The 23,047-nt window shown below is 44.3% G+C and overlaps 1 protein-coding gene across 1 annotated transcript in view; it reads left to right on the top strand.

Moving 5' to 3' along the window:
• GINM1 (glycosylated integral membrane protein 1) overlaps window positions 1-23,047 on the top strand; it is a 118,764-nt gene that overhangs the window by 74,904 nt on the left and 20,813 nt on the right. The window contains exons 6-7 of the mRNA XM_082251592.1: window positions 14,421-14,554; window positions 19,266-19,426. Coding sequence (XP_082107718.1) covers window positions 14,421-14,554; window positions 19,266-19,426 — 295 coding nt within the window. The remainder of the gene's footprint in view (window positions 1-14,420; window positions 14,555-19,265; window positions 19,427-23,047) is intronic.

The raw sequence follows: 23,047 nt of genomic DNA on the forward strand, positions 1-23,047 counted from the left end.
GCCTACGGTGGGGCACCCCGGATGTGGATCTGTTGGCATCACGATTCAACAGGAAAGTTCAGAGATTCGTGGCTCGCTCCCGCGATCCTCTAGCAGAAACCGCAGACGCACTGATCGCCCCGTGGGGGCAATACCAGCTAATATATGCCTTCCCTCCTCTCGCGTTACTGCCAAGACTTCTTCGCAGGGTAGAGGAGGAAGGAATCCCAGTAATCCTGGTAGCTCCGGACTGGCCTCGTCGAGCTTGGTACGCCGACATGGTCAGACTGGTGGCGGACGTCCCATGGAGACTTCCTCTCAGGGAGGATCTACTGTCTCAGGGACCGATCTTCCATCCTGCTTTACGATCGCTGGCTTTAACGGCCTGGCTATTGAGACCCAGGTGCTGAAGGACAAAGGTTTGTCAGCTTCAGTTATTCCTACTCTAGTTGAAGCAAGGAAAGCGACTTCCAGAAAGATTTATCATCGCACATGGAAGTCCTACATTGCATGGTGTGAACCTTTGGGGTTCCGTCCTCGGTCTTATTCGATTAGTCGAATATTGGCTTTTCTGCAACAAGGGGTTGAGCAGAAACTGGCCTTGAGTACTATCAAGGGTCAGGTCTCAGCATTAGCCATCTTCTTTCAGAAGCCTTTGGCTACTCATTCCTTGGTGCGGAATTTCATCCAGGGGGTGCGACATCTGGCTCCGCCAGTGCACGCGCCGTTACCCCCCTGGGATCTTAATTTAGTGTTGTCGGTTCTTCAGAAACCTCCCTTTGAAGATATTAGGGAGATTCCTCTACCCACGTTGTCCCAGAAGGTGGCCTTCTTGGTGGCTATTACTTCTGCACGCAGGGTGTCAGAACTGGCCGCATTATCTTGTCGTTCACCATATCTGGTGGTTCATAGAGATAAGGTGGTTCTTCGTCCGAATCCATCCTTCCTACCAAAAGTGGTTTCAGAATTTCATCTGAATGAAGAAATTGTATTACCTTCCCTGTGTCCTAAGCCCAGTCATCCTCGGGAATTTGCTTTGCACTCCTTGGATGTGGTCCGGGCGATCAGGGTATACTTGAAAACGACAGACTCGTTTCGCAAGACGGATTCACTTTTTGTGATCCCAGATGGACCCAAAAAGGGGTTGCCTGCATCTGCCGCGACCATTTCCAGATGGATCAGACAGACGGTAGTGCAGGCTTATTCTATTAAGGGTCGGGAGCCCCCGTTCCCTGTTAAGGCGCACTCCACTCGGGCACTTAGTGCGTCATGGGCCTTTCGCCATCAGGCGTCAGTGGTCCAGGTGTGCAAGGCGGCTACCTGGTCGTCGGTGCATACCTTCTCTAAACATTATAAAGTTGATGTAATGGCATCGTCTGATGCCTCATTTGGCCGCAAGGTTTTGCAGGCCGCAATTTGAGGAGACCAGTGGTCTACCTCGAGGGTTTTTTTCCGTTGGAAAATTTTTTCTTTAGCCTCATTCTTTGTTTATAATGAGCCTTTAAAACTTCTAGTTTGGCACCGGTTGGGCCTTCTAGATTGGATTTGATTTTGTCAATCCCACCCCTCATTTGTGGCACTGCTTCTGGATGTCCCAGCTCTTGAGAATCAAGAAGACTACGTCTGTCAATGAGCGATAGAGAAAAATGGATTTTTGTAAGAACTTACCGTAAAATCCTTTTCTCTTAAGCTCATTGACAGACGTAGTACCCGCCCCTCTATCATTGAGTTGGGTTGGGTTAAATTCTCTGTACTGCTTTAAACAGAACTGATTCCCTGTAGCAGAGAGAGGGAGGATATACCCTCAGGGACTGCCCCTAGGGTGGAGCCAGAACGTTTTGTCATTCTGCCTAGTCCTACTCCTGCGGAGACAACATAACCCAGCTCTTGAGAATCAAGAAGACTACGTCTGTCAATGAGCTTAAGAGAAAAGGATTTTACGGTAAGTTCTTACAAAAATCCATTTGTTGCTTACCCCAACCAGGGAGACTGTCTCCCTAGAGAGTGGCAGCCTAGAATTTGAAATATTCAGCAGGCTTCTCGAGGCTCCCGTATCAATTAAACAAGGTAGGTTTAACCCGTTCACATTAACTTCAATCATTGGTTCATCACTAGAATCAATTTCAATAGCCGTTAGAACAGGGCACACATTTGACTGCTCCTCTGCATTAACACCACATTCCACCTCATCCTAGCGTCTCCTGCAATCCCTTGCCAGATGTCCACCCATCCCACATTTAAAACAGGTGGGGGCAGCATATGGCTGAGGAGGAGGAAGTGGCTGCTTAGCTCTGTTGGGAATGACCTGCTGGTATCTGGACTGTATCCTTGGATTTCTCCTTTGGCCCTCCTTGGATCTCCAGTTATCCCTTTTAGCCTGGGGGACCCCATAATTTGAAATATACACTACTCCTGACGGTGGGTAAGGGGGTTCTGCCACAGGGACTCTTTGAGGGGTCACCTGCACCGTGGAAACAGGCACTCCTTTTGGGTCAGGAACTCTTTCCTTCGCCTCCGAGATCTGCATATTCATGATTTTAGTTTTTTCCTTTCTCTCTCTATTTTCTCCCTTCTCTTCTGTAATACATCACTTGCTGTCTGGGCAATTTATACTAACTCGGGAATGGGTTTTATTCTCCATCCTTGTGTACGGAGCTCTATCTCTTCCCTAATCTCAGGCAATAACCCACTTACAAATACATTTATCAGTACAGGCCTTTTTAAATCCTGTTCATCATCAGCTATCCAGTCAGTATGTTTCTGTATAGCCTCTTTAAACCTTCCCCAATAATCCAAAACATCCTCACCTTTTGAACAACTTCCATCAACATTCGCATATCTTGCCCCTTATCAAATGTAGCAGTAATCCAATCTTTTAAGATGGACTGCAATTTGCCAAGGTTTGTTTCATACCCATCTGCCCCAATTGGTCCAACTCGATCCACATTCTCTTCTTTCATTATTCCTTGCTTGTAGGTATGTGCCCGTTTTGCAAAGGCACTCCACATTTCTACATACTTTTCAGGTATTGCACAATCAATCAAAATCCACATATCTACATACGTAGCTTGCTGTGTCCTTGCCACCCATACCATTCTCTTATACCACTTCCTAGGACACTTGGTAATGTTTGGTAAATCATCTACTATAGCCCTAATTTAATGGGGTTTCCAGGGTACATACACCTTTCCTATGTTGGCTTGATATATATTATCTACCGTTTGTCTAGGCAGGGCAACTTCCCTTACAGGCATTTGTTCTACAGGTGGCTCTTCCAATTGTTTTTTTATATATTTCCTATATTTATCTGCATCTTTTGGGGAGAAAAGAGTTACTCCTCGGGCCTGTGCCTTACTACTTGTCAGTGCTGGAGAGGGATCTAATCTTCTCACCATAGGTGAGGAAGGTGGTGTCTTTGGGACCTCTGAGTCTGGTATCACCACAAACTTTGCAGTGGTTCCCTTGCCTCTCCTATATTTCCACCATTTTCCATCAACCTGAAATGGTTGTGACTCGGGATCAGAATAATATTCTTCAATATCATCCTGTCTCCTAAGGGGGCCCAGGCTATGTCTCCGCTCAGGGCGGACATTAGCAAATCTCTTAAGTACCTCTTCTATTTTGGTGCTAGTTGCCCCTAGTTCTGATCTGCTGGCCACTGAAGGGGTATGCATCTGACTCTCTGCCCTATCTTCTACTTGTTCTATAGCAGGAGCAGTAGCTTCTATTGCTGCTGCTAATTCCCTTCTTAATTGACTATAGGGAGAAGCCCAAGCATTTGGCAATTCATCTTCCTCATCTAGCTGTAACTGCAAAGCCTCCTTCTCTGGGCACATTTTATAAGGAGGGGGTGGTACACCAGGGTCAGGTGGTTGTGTTTCTTTCCTGGACACCTCTTCCCAAGCAGCCAGACATTCAATCCCTCCACAGTCAGACATTTTAAATAGCAAGTTAAACAGGGCGTCTATTGTTGGGGTACTTAATGAGCCCTCTGGTGGCCACCATTTAGAGGGATCATCTTTGTACGCTTTTTTAGTAATTTTGCACCATTTCACATTATGTTTGAGGGCGTCTGGATCACCACTCACCATCATCTTAATAATGGGTGCACCTGAATTTAATTTTGCAACATTCAGGCCGGTTTTCTTTGCTATTTTCAATATAACTTTTTTGCTCTAGTTTTTGTGAGCCCTAAATCATTCATAATGGGCAAAATATTTTTATCAAGAAAATTTCCCATCTTTGTTTGTTAATCTCGTTACCACTTAAAATGACAATATTTGGAGTTCCCGGGATCAAGGACTCCGTTTCTCTCAACACAACAGCCGTGTACTAGCGGCTTTTAGTACAATATTATAATATCTCACTGTTCTATCTCGTTGGGACGTCTCCCACACGAGTGAATATAGGCTAGTCTTTCTCTGACTCCCTATTTCAAAGAACACACAGCAGGTCATACAGGCACTGGGGTTTAGGGCAGTACCTGCCCTAATACCACCACATTCGGCCTTTCAACACACACACCTCAGAAAATAGTGGTACCTGCTAAGAATACGTCCCTTTTCAATGGCTATATTTATATTGTCATTTTCTGGTAGTAAGGAGAGGAGAAAACTATTTCTAACAATAATATTTGCATGCACAGTATTCCCCCTTGGTACCATATGATTTCAATAACCATACATAAACAGAATGCATTTAAATTCAAAGGAAACGTGTTACCTTTCGTGGCCGCACTCCCCAACCGGCACATCACCACACATCAGACAAAGACAGTATCAAATATGAGAAAATAAAAGTTTCTCACCTGAGGCCTCTGTGTTGTCCCTCCTGTTGTGCGGTGATTGCCGGCAGCGGGGAGATGTTGGACAGAAAGAGACGTCGACGGGTCACCAATGTAATATTGAGCTTTGAGATATAAGAATCACGCCAATCAGGTTGCATCTGTTCATGTAAGTTTACTGAGACTCCTCTTGCGCGCAAGGATCACAGCCGTCTCTGGTCTGCGATAACCCCCACTACGCAGTTACAGCTTTTTATACAGTTTTGATTACATACAAGTAAATGGTGGGCAGAAGCCCAAGCAAAAGATTACACAATACATTCCTTTGTTGATTTGTTAATTATACAAAAGAGACAAATGGTCACCATGACCTATAGAGAAATAAACTAAAGTTCATCCTGTCAACTAGCATGATGGACTATCTATAAGAATAATTATCATTTACTGGAAGAACCATAATCTAGGCTTATGGGGGGATTAGGGAGTTTTTGCACTTCCAGGAATAGGGTAAGTGCTGTTATTCTAAGAAATAACTTTGGCCGCACATTTCCTAACATCTTAACAAACAACTTTTGCCACGAGTACATTTGCGCAATATCAGACAGGATTCTGAAAACTAATATATGAAAATATATTTCTAAAACAATAGGGAACTCTAGACTATCAAATGGTTATAACTATATAAGTATGTGTCATGGAGATAATTAAGAGTCTTTATAAGAATATAGAATTTATAAGAATATAGTATTGATAATATATTTTTCATTTCATTTCATCCTTCATCTTCACACCTAGCTATTCCTACGGATAGGAAGACAATACCCAACAGTGATGACTTAGAGGAGGCGGCGACTGTCGGAGGACTCAGAGAAAGGAATTTTACAGGTAAGATTTTACAAAAATTTAGTTTTTTTTTTTTTTTTTTTTTTCATTTTGATTAGAGCGAGGAGGGTTTAATAACCGCTGACATTTTTTTTTTTTTTCTTCACCATCTGTGTCCCATTGCGGAGATTTCCCTTCATTTCTTGTCTCCTAGCCAAACAGGAAATGAGAGAAGTTCCTGCAAATTAAGGGAATTCCATGGAGACCCCCAGGCCACCAGAAGTAGTGTCCCCATTGGAATATTTCCCCTCTATTACTTTTCTGGGGACAACCCAAAATTTAGGATTTTATTTTACCTTTTAAAGGATAATAGAAAATTGGGGCGTGGCCAAGTCCAGCATGTGAGAGGACGTGTCTCTCACAGCTCCACTGCAGCACAGCCTTTTGATCCTCTCCCAGCAGTAATCCACCGGAGATCTCAGGCTTACCAGCTGGCTATTGACCCGCTCCACCTCCTGGTCCCACCCACCGGCCCTCTGCACCAGAGGAATCACAAAAAAAAGAGGATTCCGCGGGTTCGGTGATCCAAGATTTCGATGCCCCGGCCTTGGTGCCACGCACGCCTCAGGCAGCTGAAAAAGCTAAGGATGGCAGCAATTAAAAGACCAAGAGAAATCCGGGTAAGGACCCCCCTAGGGACATGATTTATTACACTTAAAAAATGATGGTGGCAGCTGATAAAGCCATGGAGGAGCAGGCCGGGACATCTCACTGGGAAGAGCAGGAGACACAGGGACATGTGGCTGTAAATATTCCACAGGACAATGATGCAGGCAGGAATGCAGCTTTGATACCTTTCCTGTCTCCAGATCCAGATAAACAGGGGCAACCAACTTTGGCCTAAATATTAAGTGCAGTACATGTGCACTTAATATGTGTGCACGGCGTCCACACACTTAAAGATCAGTTTGGGGATCTGAGAGAGGAGGTGTCCCTGGTGCGTCGGGATCTTCAAAAAATCTGTGAACGAACGACTGCTTTGGAGAGCAGGGTTAGTGAACTTGAGGAAAAACTGCTGCCTGTGACCAGGGAGGATCACGCTGCTTACCAGCTAGCCCAAGAAACCAAAAATCGAGCGGATGATATAGAAACTTGTTTGCGACGCAACAACATATGCCATGTTGGGCTACCAGAAAAAACTGAGGGAAAAGACCCCACTTCATTTGTGGAGGGGATGGTTAATCGACCTATTTGGGAAGGAGGCTTTCTCACCTTACTTTACTTTACTTTGCACGTCTTCTGCATTATAGAGACAGAGAAGCAGTTTTGCGGTGTGCAAGGGAATGGGCCAACATTCAACAGAATGGTACTAGAATATTCTTCTATCCAGACTTCTCTGCTGCAGTGCAGAGACGTTGTTGTGACTAGTTTGCTGATGTAAAAAGGCAACTAAGGATCCTGCAACTTCTCTATGCGAAGCTCTACCCTGCAAAGTTGCGTGTCACTGCTAATGGGCAGGCACAGTTCTTCGACTCCGCTAAGGATGCTGCTACATGGCTAGAACATAATAAGCAAACCCTGCATCGCCGCATGAACAACGAGAAAGGGGATTGATATTGGACAGATCTTTCCAATCTGAAAAGCTTTGTCACCCATTCACGTTGAGCTCTAATAGGTTCACTTTTTCATCTAAGTTACCATTCTGCTGGGAGACAGAATATGGTACACTGAACCGCGAGCTATATCATGATTTACCACTTTGTGCATTACCACCTCGGAATGAGAGAGGGAGGTGCATTGTACTTCCTTCTGTCAGACTCTGTGATTACAGGGCCGGTCCTGTTGATGGCCAAAAGTTTTGTTCTGTGGCATTTATGCCTGTTTCTGTTTATGGGCGAACCTGCCCTTACCAACTCACTGATGATGGCACTATTGTGCCGTGTTTGCAGCTAGACTACAGCCGTTTTCAAGCAAGAGAGAAGATGGAGGAATATTCCTACAAGTTTGCCATACTATTGGCCTTCAGGCTATAATGATCTTGTGCTTCAATTTCTACGAATATTGCAGGCTCCAGGACCATAGGCCATACGTGGTGGCCTTTTACTTATGACTGTATACAATGGCTGAGGTCCCTGTAGTCTCGTGGAACATTCGAGGTTTATGCTCCCCTCTTAAGCGTATGATGATATTTACATGTTTAAAAAAATTCTAACCTGCTATTTTATGCTTCCAGGAGACTCAAAATTGTCTTAAATACTCGTGGGTGGGAAGAGCATACCACTCCACTCACACCTCCTTTTCCAGGGGAGTGGCTCGATTGACTTCCAGGAGTATGGGTCCCTTCATTGTATACTGGTTTGTGTGTACATCCCTCCTCCGTTCACGATGGTGGTACTCCAACTTCTGCTGTCTTATTTGGAGGGGAGGCCTGGACCTACCGTTGTTTGTGGGAGACTTAACTGTTGGCTGAGCCCCTCTATGGACAGACACCTGATTTTGCAGACTTCTGCTGCATCGAGGGGGTCTCCCCTGCTCAGATTACTGAATGAGGTGGGGTGGGTGGATTTCTGGAGGCAGATACCCTGCGGACAGGCATTTCTCATGCTTTCCAAAACACATGGTACTCTGTCCAGGATAGACCTGGCGATATTTAACTCGGCCATGCTCCCATCCATCTCGAACGTGGTGTATAGACCCATAGTGTGTCAGACCATTCACATATGGTGATGCATCTGCTTGTGGCCCCTCCTCGAACCTGTCCAGGACGCCCTGGAAATTCAATGCCTTCTGGCTGAAATTATTTTCATCACATGAGGAGATGGGGCAGAGCATACAGGAGTTTTTCAACGGCCAGGATTCTGCAGAGGCTACACTGGCTCAGTGGGATGCGTAATAAAGCATATTTGAGGGGACTCCTTATTGGAGAAATTACTAAGGTAAAACGACACGCCTCTGGGTTGAGGGAGGAGTTGGAGACGAGGGTTCACAAATTGGAGATGCGGTATGTAAGGAACCCCACTGACCAGACCAGGGGGGGATGATAGCTCAATCTGCCTGTGATAGGCTGCTGTCCTCAGCGGAGAAGAGATTTTTTTCCAGACTGTCATTTTTTGAGGATGGGGAGAGCACCGGCAGGCTTTATTCTAGGATTGCCAATTCCCAGCTACGTTCCCCTGCGATAGGAGCAATAAAATCTCCGGAGGGTACATTGGTTCACTCCCCTGACCTAATCCTGCAGGAATTAGCATTAGCAATTTCTATGAAAAACGATACCTTCCTACGACTGAGTATGCTCCGGTGGATCTGGACAATTACCTGAATAGTATTAAATTTCCACAACTTATGCTGGACCAGAGGGAAGACCTTGACTTGCCTCTCACTCTAGAGTAGTTGCATACAGCTGTTGGCTCCTTCCCTAACTGTATAGCTCCTGGGGAGGATGGACTACCTGTAGAGATTTATAGGCAGTACGCTGTTTGACTCCTTCCACAATTAAGGGTGTTCAATGCTGCCAGGGAGCAACAGACCTTGCCGTTGTCTGTCCAAGACCAATATTGTTTTAATCCTAAAACCCGGCAAGGAGCCTACGGATCCAGGTTTTTATAGGCCCATTTCATTGCTGCAGAGTGACATCAAAATTTTAGCCAAAGTATTGGCACTTAGACTTAATAGAGTTATTACGTCTATAGTACACCCAGACCAGACTTGATTTATGCCAAATAAGTCCACAGTGGTAAATCTAAGGAGACTCTTCCTCAATATGCAGTCTCCGGCTGACAATATGGGACAGAGGGCTTTGCTTACACTGGATGCTACGAAGGCCTTTGATTAGCATAGAGTGGAGGTATCTCTGGGTGGTGCTCCAGCAGTTTGGGTTTGGTGAAAATGACATCACCTGGGTACGTTTGCTATATTATCGTCCTCAGGCGGCTATTCGGGCATCGGGTAGAATGTCTCACACTTTTTCCTTGGGAAGGGGCACGAGACAGGGGTGTCCTTTGTCACCCTTGCTCTTTGCCCTAGCCATAGAGCCTATGGCAATAAAGATCAGGGATAATCCGGATATCGTGGGCTTCTGCGGAGTGATGTTATATGCGGAGGATACATTGATTCTGCTTGGAGACATAGAGGTTTCTCTCAAGGAGACCATGTCCACCATAGCAGAGTTTGGTGCCTACTTGGGTCTTAACATAAATTGGACAAAATCAGCTCTAATGCTCATTGACACTGGGAATAGTTTGCGTGTAGAGTTACAGGGTTCCATACCATTAACTATCTCTTTTAAATATCTGGGCATACAGGTGACGCCTAATATTCAGGAGTATGGAAGGCTCAATATTTGTCCATTGCTTCAAAGGTTTAGAGGCCATATTAAAACTTAGAAATCTCTACAACTGTCAGTAGCAGGATGGGTAAATCAATTTGATGATCCTTATGCCCCAGTTGCTACAGTATATGCCCTCCATAATTCACCAGTAGTGGTCCCTCTCAAAACCTTTCGAACTGTAAACTCCCTATTCCGTAATATAATTTGGAAATATCACCCTCCCCAAATTTAACCGGAGTCTATGCAGCATCCCACGGATGAGGGAGGGCTAGCGTTGCCAAACCCCTGGCTCTACTATATAGCAGCCCAGCTGCAGCATTTGACAGGCCTGTGGCAGGGACCAGTGGAACAGGAAGCTTCCGATAGCAGCTCGGCCGAGGCTATAATGTTATACACTGTGCAAGGTACATCTGTCCTGGAGGCTCTAGAGGCTCAGGCCTTCGAAAAGCCACACAAAGCATTCTTGACATATAACTTATTCCCAAAAGATGTGGAATAAAGCTAGATACCTTCAGGGAGTGATAGGATATATGTATAGAGTTTAGCCCCATATGGTTCAATGGGTCCTACCTCAAAATAGCTAAGTTGCAGCATGGGGCGTTGTGGCAGAGATATGGAGTGTTCTATATGAGATACATTTTTCAAAATGGCACTTTGTCGTCTTTTGAGGCATTACAGGAGAGGTTTGCTTTGCTGCCCTCTTTCCGTTTCTATTACTTACAATTAGGACATGCCATATTGGCTCAGGATAGATCTTCTGAGTGGTCTTTGTCTCCTACACCACTGTTTAGTTTGATCAAAGAGGCTAATAATTCCAAGGGGGATTATATCTCAATGATATTGTGTACTGCTGCAAACATTTCTGAAAAGGCATCCTCTCAGTGTGCTGGCCAAATGGGAGGGGATAGGGGACCGATTTTAGAGGAAGCTTGGGAAGAGGCCCTACAGGCGGTATCGATCAGCTCTCTAAATGTTTCACAAAGATTAAAGTGGAGTTCCACCCTCAGAATAATTTTTTCAACAAAAATAGCCCATTAATGTTAATACATCTCGCTTGACAAAACCGCTATTTGGATATTTGTGTTGAACAGTGTATTTGTTTAGTGAAAATCTTACTTTTAAAACTGCTGCCTGTGCGTTGTCATCTTTACTAAGGGCATCTGAAGCTGCAGTGTAAGACTTGGTGACCACCTTCCTGCTTGCTGTTCATTCTGGCTACCCAGAATGCAGCAGGAAATCCCGCACATGGGCAGTACTATGCTTTAGGCATAGTACAGGTTGCTATAGAAACGTTGGCTTAGGAGGAAGTTGCCGCCCTCTATATCCCTTCCCTGCCTCCAGGAAGACACAAGAGAGTGTCAGATAGAAACACACTGCCAGCTATTTCACATTTCACCAATAATAATGCCCCCATCACAGGTCTGCTTTCACAATGCTGCCATCACGTTTCCCCCATCACAGTGCTGCTATGATATTGCACACCATTTCTGCCATCACATTGCTACCCCCTTGACAGTGCTGCCTCTATCAGTGTACATTCCATCTATTACATTGCACGGCCTCCACGTCATTGCCTTCTGGGAGCGATTACAAACAGCTCCCATGAGGCATTGCGAAACAGGTGAAACAGGAAACAAGTGACGACGGCGGCCACGGCCGAGAAGGGGGGGAGGAAGTAACATTACAATGAACTAAAAATAAGGTAAGAAACTCCAAAAAAAAAAAAAAGCCCAATTGTTCTTTAGAATGGACAGCCCGAACTAAAACTTTAAAGTTGTGAAACAGGGTGGAACTCCACTTTAATGCAACTATATATACTACTGAGGATATATTGCACCCCCCACAGATTACATGTCATGGGCTGGGCGTCCACGTCAAATGCACTAGGTGTGAGCAGGACCACGGAGATCTGATTCATCTGCTGTGGAGGTGCTCAAAGTTGCACTCCTATTGGAGGGGGATGTTGAACACTCTTAACAGGATATTTCAGTCCTCTATCCCTCTGGCTCCTAAACCATGTTTGCTCAATTTATTGCATGATTTTTGAGTTAGAGGAACATACCAGAGGCGATGACTGAATCCCTATTTCTAGCACGTAAATTGATTATGGTGCACTGGAAGTCGGAGAGCCCTCTTACGGTTAGGGAGTGGATCAATAACGTTGGTAATATGCTCCGAATAGAAAAAATAATCTATCAGCATATGGGGGGTATACGTAAATTTGAGAGACTATGGGGACTGTGGCTGGATGCACCTGGGTTAGATCCGGCGCATCTGGTCATGGATAGATTACTTGGTGGTAATGCCGGGTGAGGAAGATATATATATATATATATATATATATATATATATATATATATATATATATATATATATATATATATATATATATATATATATATATATATATATATATATATATATATATATATATATATATATATATATATATATATATATATAAAATAATATAATCAGTGGGTAAGGAAAGTATTCAGACCCCCCTTAAATTTTTCACTCTTTGTTATATTGCAGCCATTTGCTAAAATCATTTAAGTTCATTCTTTTTCCTCATGAATGAATACATAGCACCCCATACTGACAGAAAAACACAGAATTGTTGACATTGTTGCAGATTTATTAAAAAAGAAAAACTGAAATAACACATGGTCCTAAGTATTCAGACCCTTTGCTCAGTATTTAGTAGAAGCCCCCTTTTGATCTAATACAGCCAGGAGTCTTTTTGGGAAAGATGCAACAAGTCTTTCACACCTGGATTTGGGGATCCTCTGCCATTACTCCTTGCAGATCCTCTCCAGTTCTGTCAGGTTGGATGGTAAACGTTGGTGGACAGCCATTTTTAGAGTAACGGACCACCGCCTCGCGCCGCGCCTGGATGTGACGTCAGCTGCGGGCGCGCTGTGATGATCGGTACAGAGAACTCCCCCGGCCTGGATGTGACGTCAGTCAGCTGCCGGGAGAGGAAGCGGGCGGTGCGTACTGGCCAGGGGCTGTGATAGGATAGGTACAGGCGCACCGCCCGCTTCCTCTCCCGGCAGCTGACTGACGTCACATCCAGGCCGGGGGAGTTCTCTGTACCGATCATCACAGCGCGGCGCAAGGCGGTGGTCCGTTACTGGGTGGGGAGTTAGGTGGTTACTGTGCGGCGGACTACGAACTGGCTGGACCCCCAGGGTGTGGGGGCTGGCTGCACAAGGCAGCATAAAAAAGTTTCAAGAACTGTCTGTAATAACTGGCTGGACCCCCAGGGTGTGGGGGCTGGCTGCACAAGGCAGCATAAAAACGTACTAGTTTCAAGAACTGTAACAATTAAGAACTGGCTGGACCCCCAGGGTGTGGGGGCTGGCTGCACAAGGCAGCATAAAGTACTTTCAAGAACTGTAATAAGAACTGGCTGGACCCCCAAGCCACAACCCCGGATCCTCTTGTACCATGCCAGTCACCCTGCATTCTCCTGCACCATGACAGCCACCCTGCATTCTCCTGCACCATGCCAGTCACCCTGCATTCTCCTGCACCCTGCATTCTCCTGCACCATGCCAGTCACCCTGCATTCTCCTGCACCATGCCAGTACCCTGCATTCTCCTGCACCATGCCCGCCGCCCTGCATTCTAACCCTAGGGTCCTTATTTTAAATGGGTAATAAAAAATATCAATATATATCGATATCGACCGATATGAAACACTGATATCGTGATACAGTTTTCAGCCATATCGCCCAGCCCTACTTAGGACCATGTGATATTTCAGTTTTTCTTTTTTAATAAATCTGCAACAATGTCAACAATTCTGTGTTTTTCTGTCAGTATGGGGTGCTATGTGTACATTCATGAGGAAGAAGAATGAACTTAAATGATTTTAGCAAATGGCTGCAATATAACAAAGAGTGAAAAATTTAGGGGGGTCTGAATACTTTCCATACCCACTGTGTGTATATATAATATGTATGTGTGTGTATGTGTATATATATACACACACACACACACACACACACACACACACACACACTAATAAAAGAGGTGGAGGTATTTGCTATCCCTGGATTAGGAGGGGGATATATCTGCCTTGTATGAGCCTTGAACTTGTGTATGGTAAGGGAATGGTCTTTACTAATGTGTATTGCTGTCTTACTGATTGGAAGATGATCTGTTTTGCAGATATGCAGTCATCTAGCCACCTTGCTCCCTTAGTAAAAAGGAGTTGGCCATGGCAGATTCTGTGTATTTCTCTATAGACATTTCTTCAGAAAGAAAAGCAGACCTCAAAATGCTTATCCTCTGATATTAGCCATTTCCCACTCTCAGATCTGGGACAAGTATGCAGATTGGGAAAGTCAGAAGTAATCCTCTGCATACAAGTTTCAGATCAGGGACTCAAAATCTGTCAGCATGACAGCTAGACAATTTACCACTTTTAAGGTGAGTTTAGTAAGGAAAGCTTCCTTGATTCTCTCCAGACCTTTTTCTGTATTTGACCTTTCTCTCCAGCAGGTGACCGTGTTCCACAGGAAACCACCAGGGAGTATAATTTAAGACAGAACACAACTATGGATGAAGATCCATTTCCAGGAAAGCTTCCAGAAACCCCACTTCAAGCAGTGATCCCAGATTCATCCTATAAGGTGAGGCGATGTTTGAGAACTTTGATGCAACTGAGTTTAGGTACACGTTAACAAAATCCCATAGCAGTTTTACAGAACTAACAACCTTCTCTGTGTGACATTGTTTTTGGAGTCCACTTGACTTCAATAGTTCTGAGATGTTGCATACCTGTGTGGCCTCTTCTATTCACAAACCTCCTACCCGGTTCTCCTACCCTACATATCGCACTAGTGGAGGCTCTTCGCATGGGCGAACATCAGCAATGACGTCCGGCCCATGACGCCTTACATCTGAGAGATGAAGGTGGATGTTGGGAGAGGGATGTACCTACCTTTCCTTGTATAAGGGCAGAAGTAAACAAGATACTTTCCGCCACACAGGGACACACATTTTGTATATTACGGCTGATTAAGGGGATGGTTTGGCGCCAAATAGAGCCTTAAATAGAAGCCAAACTCATGGAGCAATGGTGTATGGTGCTATGAGTGCTGCTGATATTCACAAGGTAAGAGAAGAAACTCTTGGTCACTTGCCCTACGGACACACTATTCGATATATACAGTGGTGATCGAAAGTTTGGGCACCCCAGGTAAAAATTTGTATTAACCGCTTGCTGACCGCCGCACGACTATTTACGGCAGCGGTCAGCACCTCACAGGCAAAGTGACGTAGGACTATGTTGCTCGCCTGTGAGGCTCTAGGGGGCGAGCGCGTGCTCCCACCCCCACTTGCTCCCCAAGTAATCCGCGCGAGTGACCGGCGGACCCGATGTCCGCCGGTCACTCACGATCTCCCCGTGGAGAGGGAGAAAGGCAGGCGGCTAATGTAAACAAAGCCGCCTGTCATTCTCCCCTGTGTAAGAACAGATCATACGGTCCTGCTATGTAGGATCGTATGTCTCTGTTACACCACTAGCCACACCCCTTTACAGTTAGAAGCACACCCCTAGGGATACACTTAACCCCTTGATCACCAATAAAGTTAACCCCTTCCCTGCCAGTGTCATTTTTACAGTAATAGTGCATATGTATAGCACTGATTACTGTAGTAATGTCACTGGTAACCCCAAAAGTGTCAAATGTCAGTCAAGGGTCCGATCTGTCCGCCGCAATGTCGCAGTCCCGCAAAAAAAATCGCAGATCGCTGCCATTACTCGTTAAAAAAAAAAAAAAAAAAGAAATCTTTCCCTTAGTTAGTAAACGCAATAACTTTTGCGCAAACCAATCAAAATACGCTTATTGTGATTTTTTTTTTTTTTTTTTTTTTTTTTTTTTTTTTACCAAACATATGTAGCAGAAAACAAATTGGCCAAAAATGTTAAAAAAAATGTGATTTTGACTTTTTTTTTTTGGGGGGGGGAATTTCATATAAAAAAAATATGAAAAATATTGTTGTTTTTTCAAAATGTACGCTTTTTTCTTTTTTTGTTTATAGCGCAAAAAGTAAAAATCGCACAGGTGATCAAATACCACCAAAAGAAAGCTCTGTGGGAAAATAAGAACGTAAATTTAGTTTGGGTACAGTGTCGCACGACCGCGCAATCGTCCGTTGAAGTCACGCAGTGCCGAATTGCAAAATGGGGCCTGGTCAGGAAGGGGGTAAAATCTTCCGGGGCTTAAGTGGTAAATGTGCATAAAGAAGCCAAGGAAAGATGGAAAAATCTCAAAGGCATCAAATTACAGATTAGACATTCTTATAATATGTCAACAAAAGTTAGATTTTATTTCCATCATTGACACTTTCAAAATTACAGAAAACAAAAAAATGGCGTCTGCAAAAGTTTGGGCACCCTGCAGAATTTATAGCATGCACTGCCCCCTTTGCAAGGCTGAGACCTGCCAGTGTCATGGATTGTGCTCAATCATCGTCTGGGAAGACCAGGTGATGTCAATCTCCAAGGTTTTAAATGCCCAGACTCATCTGACCTTGCCCGAACAATCAACACCATGGGATCTTCTAAGCAGTTGCCTAGAAAACTGAAACTAAAAATAGTTGATGCTCGCAAAGCTGGAGAAGGCTATAAGAAGAAAGCAAAGCATTTTCAGATGTCAATATCCTCTGTTCGGAATGTAATTAAGAAATGGTAGTCATCAGGAACAGTGGAAGTTAAAGCAAGATCTGGAAGACCAAGAAAAATATCAGACAGAACAGCTCGCAGGATTGTGAGAAAAACAATTCAAAACCCACGTTTGCCAGATCTTTCTGGAGGGATCGTGCAGTCAGACACTGGAGTTGTGGTACACTATTCCACTATAAAGAGATACTTGTACAAATATGGTCTTCATGGAAGAGTCATCAGAAGAAAACCTCTGTCCTCACCACAAAAATTAGCGTTTGAACTTTGCAAATGAACATATAGACAAGCCTGATGCATTTTGGAAACAAGTTCTGTGGACCGATGAGGTTAAAATTTAACTTTTTGGCCGGAATGAGCAAAGGTACGTTTGGAGACGAAGGGGCACAGAATTTAATAAAAAGAACCTCTGTCCAACTGTTCAATCATGCTTTGGGGTTGTATTGCAGCCAGTGGCACAGGGAACATCTCACGAGTAGAAGGAAAAATGTATTCAATAAAATTTCAGCAAATTTTGGATGGTAACTTGATGCCATCTGTGAAAAAGCTGAAGTTAAAGAGAGGATGGCTTCTACAAATGGATAATGATCCTAAACATACCTCGAAATCCACGGGGGATTACATCAAGAGGCGTAAACTGAAGGTTTTGCCATGGCCTTCACAATCTCCTGACCTCATAATTGAAAATCTATGGATAGACCTTAAAAGAGCAGTGTGTGACAGACAGCTCAGAAATCTCAAAGAACTGGAAGACTTTTGTAAGGAAGAATGGGCAAGGATACCTCAAACAAGAATTGAAAAAGACTCTTGGCTGGCTACAAAAAGCGTTCACAAGCTGTGATACTTGCCAAAGGGGGCAGTACAAGATATTAACTCTGCAGGGTGCCCAAGCTTTTGCAGACGCCATTTTTTTGTTTTCTGTTATTTTGTAAGTGTAAATGATGGAAATAAAATCTAACTTTTGTTGACATATTATAAGAATGTCTAATCTGTAATTTGATGCCTTTTTTGGAGATTTTTCCATCTTTCCTTGGCTGCTTTATACACATTAATACAAATTTTTACCTGGGGTGCCCAAACTTTCGATCATCACTGTATTGCATTGAGCCCTCTGAGAACATGTTACAGGATGGGCTGCTATAATGTAGGAATGTATAGAATCTTGCTAGATGTCTTTTATTATTTGTTATAAACCCTATACTGTGGCCTGACGCTACACATGCAGAGATATATATGCAGGGGAAGTGTGATGCCCTGGATGTCTGACTATCAAGCTTGATTATTACTTCTACTATGGAATGATACATTTAGGATTTGGCCACATCCTTTATGTATCTCTTGAAGAGACCCTATAGCAGTGATGGTGAACCTTGGCACCCCAGATGTTTTGGAACTACATTTCCCATGATGCTCATGCACTCTGCAGTGTAATTAAGCAGCATGGGAAATGTAGTTCCAAAACATCTGGGGTGTCAAGGTTCGCCATCACTGCCCTATAGAGTAAGTTGTATGTATGATATTAAATTAATATGCTAGAGTAGCGAATTACCATCCACCTATGCTGCTTATTATAGGTCTTGACATAATAGCACCCTTTGATACTACTATTTTTTTACGTCTTTTGTCACATCACATGATATCCTTATGTCACATGATATACCCTTGGTTGCCTGATGGTAAGATTAGTGGTTGGTTACGATTTGGGAACAATACAGTATTGTTGATAGAAACTATGTTTCTGATTGATATGTAATTTGCTGTGGTTTTCTTTTGGATAGATCCACTATTTTTCTTTGCAAACTACAATGTTTTGACATCCTGAGGAAGCATTAATTGCGAAACATGTCAACCTCCTCACTCGTTAGCAAAGAAACATTGAAGTAGTTTCTGATTGGTGATCTGCATTATCTATATAAGCACGGATTTGTAGGATTGTGTGTAATTTTTTTCTTTACTTTTTTGTAAGAAATATCTTTTTTTTTTTTTAACTATAATGTTTCACGGTCCCTTTCTCGTACCAGCATAGTCAAAAACTTTTTAGTTCTTTTTGTAGAGCATGAATATAATCTGCTGTATTGTTGGGGGGGGGGGGGGGAAATAAAGCACTAGAGATGATGGAATGATGAACTTGAAGCATATATATTCAAAATGTAAGATGAATATATTCACCTCCATGTTAAATGTCAATAATTTCTAGCCTACTCCTATTAAATGATACAAAAGTTTGTAAACCTAATTACCCACTTTAGGCTCCCTGTTGTCTTTCACTTTAAGAAGGCTTGCTTTATCAAAGTATCACAATTAAGATGTTATCACAACTACCAGTCAATATAAAACGGTCTTTGAAGATTTTAAATTGAGTGGTGTCAGATTAGGCAGAGGCAAGTTGTACAATTCTGATTTGAGTAAAAACAGATCTACCACCTACATGTAAGGCATGCTCTAAAATCTTGTTGTAAATTAGGTGGACCTACCATCTCTTAAGCACAGTAGCAAGGTTTGCTGGTATGCATTGGCAGTCCACTGAGCACTGCATTGGCAGTCCACTGAGTGCTTTCTGTAATGAACACCTTAGTCCTAAGTCTTAGCTACTATATTAAGATATATTCATTTCGTAACAGATGTGTGTAAAACTACTTTTGTCTGATATCCTCTAGGTGATGTGCCAATTTGCCGATGATCTGAGAGAAAACCTCTGTCTTATCTGGAACGCGATATATCCTGTCCTGATTAACTTTATAGAAGTTTTTATTGTGGGAGCCATAACTGCTGCTCTTGTCTTACAGCTACTAAAGTGGGTGTATCCATCAAGAGACAAGTAAGATTTAAATAATATCTAGAAGTGTTTTAATATTTGCTGAAATTCATATGCTGGTAATGGCACATACTATATAGAATTTATATTTTATTTATAACTTTTGCATAAGCATAATAGAAAATTTGAGTGTAAATAAAAGACCACCCCTTCTTTTTTTTTTTTTTTTTTTTTTTTTTTTTTTTTTTAATTCGCCCAACGGGCTTTTAAAACAAAAATGCCCACCTACTTCCTGATGCTGTCACATAGTAATTTATTTTTGCCGTCCTACATCTTCCAAGTTGAATGATGCCCAGCACAGGCATGTACCATGTCTCAGTAGTCCTTCATCTTGTATCTATAGAAATCAAAAGAATAGGATTTTCCTCTTCCAGGACAGCTACTTGAGAGATGATTGGTTCTGCCTTCAACAGGAACCATAACGAGAACCAGAAAGATTAAAAAAACGCCCCTCCCTCCCCCTCATCCTTGGTTTTTGTTTGACCATCCAGGGGTACGCTTTGTCATGTTTGTTTTGTTTCCCCTGGCTCTGATAATTGTGGTTATCAGGCCCCGCTCAGGTGACTAGGTCCTAGTATGCCTGTGTTCCAGGTCAGGTTACATACCTGAGGGTTTTTTTCACTGAAGGCATGTGCAAGACTTTGTTGCTTGACTGATGCAGGCAACTCCAGCAGCCTGTTTTTCGTTGGCCTGTTCCTTCTGATGCAGTAGTGGCAACAGTGGTCATGTATACTGTTTCTGGGCACATACGCTGTACGGTAGATTGAGGAGGGCCTAGATGGCACTGGCTCCATTCTGGCATCAGATGAAGACATACCTTCTGGTGTGTGTTATTGATTGCAAAAAGGGGCTGAAATCAGGGCAGTGTTGGACTAGAAAATACTACAAGCTACAGGAGCGGAGGGCATACTGCTGAGGGTCCTAGGCTGTACAAAGTGCTCAAGCAAGCCTCCTAATCAATCCCTGCTCTGTGGAGCAAGGTGGAGAGGGATCAGGAAGGAATGAAGCCTCCTGGGCAGGCTAGGTTGGGGTCCACCTCCTGCTTTCAAACTTACACTTCCTAAAATAAGCCCATACCAATTACCTTGTGATTCTTGCTTTAGGTTACTTGGCTGTTAGCAAGGTTTTTCTCTTTGTTGTATTTTCTCTATCGTTCATTGGCAGATGCAGCTTCATGTCTTCTTAGCCATTGGGTTATGCTCCTCCCATCAGGAATAGGACACTAGGCAGGAAAAAGTTTTCATCACACCTATGGTGCTGTCCCTGCAGGCAAAACCCCACACACTCTGCTACAGCCCTTAGTTTGTTTCTGCCTAGTTTAGGAGTAGGACCTAATTTCCTGCTGGGACTTCAGTCTTAGCTGTTATTTTTTGAGAACTTTTTTGTACTTTAGTCTTTTAAGTAGAATTCCTGGAGAACTACAAGCAACAGCCGGCTGGGTTCGGACTGGATATTTTAGATCCTTAAGGTCTCCCAGCCTGGCCAGCGAGCATGAGCAGGTTATAGACCAGCACTAGGCCTCACCACGACAAAGCCAAGATGGACGGGGACGTGCCCGCGAGTGAACCATCTCACTGGAATGCGGATGACCTGGAACGCCCTGAGTCACAGCGTACCCCTTGGCTGGCAGCACCCTCATCCCGGGAGGGAGGTAGTCGGCTCGTAGTGGCGCCCACCTGATCTGTGGTATGGTGAGTAAGAGGCCCCCCCCCCCCCCATTTCTCTGACGATCTTGGGGTGGACGTGGAATAGTCAGACCCTCGGGTATCCCTCGGTTCCCTTGGCCTCTCGGATATACCAGGCCCCCCTTCAGCTGTTCCCCCCCCCCCCCATCCCATTACAGGTTTCTACCTTTGGGAGGCGGATATATTGTGGCCGCTGCGGCTGTTCTTCAGGGGGAGGGCATTTTTTCTGGTGGGGTTCCCTTCTGGGGACCATCCGATGCCTTTGTCACTGACCCCCCTCCCCCCTGGGGGTTCTGGAGACCGCATGGAGCGCCGTTGGGGCCGCCATTTTGCTGTAGACTTGCCCTGCATTACTGTCAGAATCTCTCATTGTAATGTATGGACAGCCATTTTCTAAATCTTCCCCATAGGAATGCATGCGGCGGCCAATTTCTTGTGGTCCAGCATGGTGCTGGATAGCATAGGCAAAGCATCAGACACTCTAGGCATGACCCAGATGCTTTCACTTCCTGTGTCCAGATCATTTCTTTCTGCTGTACAGATCATTACTGCAAGCCTCCTGATCTGTTTGGTAAAGTTTTTTTGGGGTCTCTTGTGGGTTTCCCCACACACACTGCAGACTGTGTTAGGCTGGGACTTGCTGTACCGCCAGTGCAGCGGTGCAATTGCGTTTTTTCCACTTTTTTTAAAGTGACACTACATCTTTTTAAATGTAGTAACATGGAGTCCCAGGACAAATTTCACCTACAGACCCCCTCAGTGCGACTGCGGAACCTTCTGGGTCGCAGCCCCTGTCTGCTCTTACAGCAGTTTTGGAAAGCCTAGTGTCATTGCATTTAGTGGTTAAAAAGTAACACTAGCCGTAAGCGCCTTTTGCCTTCGCCCCCCTCTGTTGTATCTTCCGATTCAGAGGCAGATGTGGCAGACGCACCCCACCCTGGTGGCTCTGTGTCATCGCATTCTGATGGCGAAGAGGACCTGTCCTCGGCAGCCGCTGGTCAAGAAAGCGCATTGGCGAAAGCACTTATACGCCATTTTTAAAGTTTCTCGCACTGAAACTATAAGTCTAGTGTTTGGCAAAGCAGGTGTCTTTTGGTACCCGCAAATCTCAGAAATCGGGCAAAGTGCTCCCCTGTCCGGAACTTTTTGACAGTATTGTCAATAAACAGTGGGGGCACATCAAGCACGTTAGTGGTGCCCAACGCCGTTATCCCTTTGTGGATAAGGTCTCCACTTGGTGGACAGTGCCACCAAAGGTGGATCATCAAGTTTCCAGACTGAATAAGTCTACTGTGGTCCCAGTGGAAGAATCCCTGGCCTTTACGGACCCCCTTGATAGATGGATTTAGTCTCTGTCCCGCCATTTACATGTGATAGTGGGCTCTATATTGAAACCAATTTGTGTGACCACCCTGGTGTTGCAGACCATCACTGGATGGGTGAAGTTACTAAAAGGTGTCTTGGAAATGTAACAGCTCTCCCCGGGGCTGATTTGAACTCTTGGATCAAATGGCTCAAGCCCTTCTGTATATATGCGATGCATCGCTGGATGTGGCTCCACTGGTAGCCAGAGTGTCAGCAGTGGGAATTGCTATTAGACACATGGTGTGGCTAAAAAGCTGGTCCTGTGGATCAGGCTTCCAAAAAGGCTCTTTTTGACCTTCCCTTTACGGGGGAGAGGTTGTTTGGATCCTCCTTGGATGATTTGATCAAAGGCCTTACGGATGGGAAGAGTACTCTTCTCCCTCAATCCTCTAAGGGCAAGGCACCTTGTGCTAGACTCTCTTACTGCTCATAGGTGGCTTTTTCGTACATGCGAGTCGCAAGAAAAAGGAAAGTCGTTCAGGTCTTCTGCGAGTTCCAAGAAGATGTGGTCAGGCCAATCCGGATCTTCAGACAAATCCTTGGCTGCATGAAGGGGTGCCCTCACCTGATTCTG

The sequence above is a fragment of the Pelophylax lessonae genome, assembly GCF_965119305.1.
Source record: "Pelophylax lessonae genome assembly, chromosome: 3".
In the NCBI taxonomy this organism is placed as follows: domain Eukaryota; kingdom Metazoa; phylum Chordata; class Amphibia; order Anura; family Ranidae; genus Pelophylax; species Pelophylax lessonae.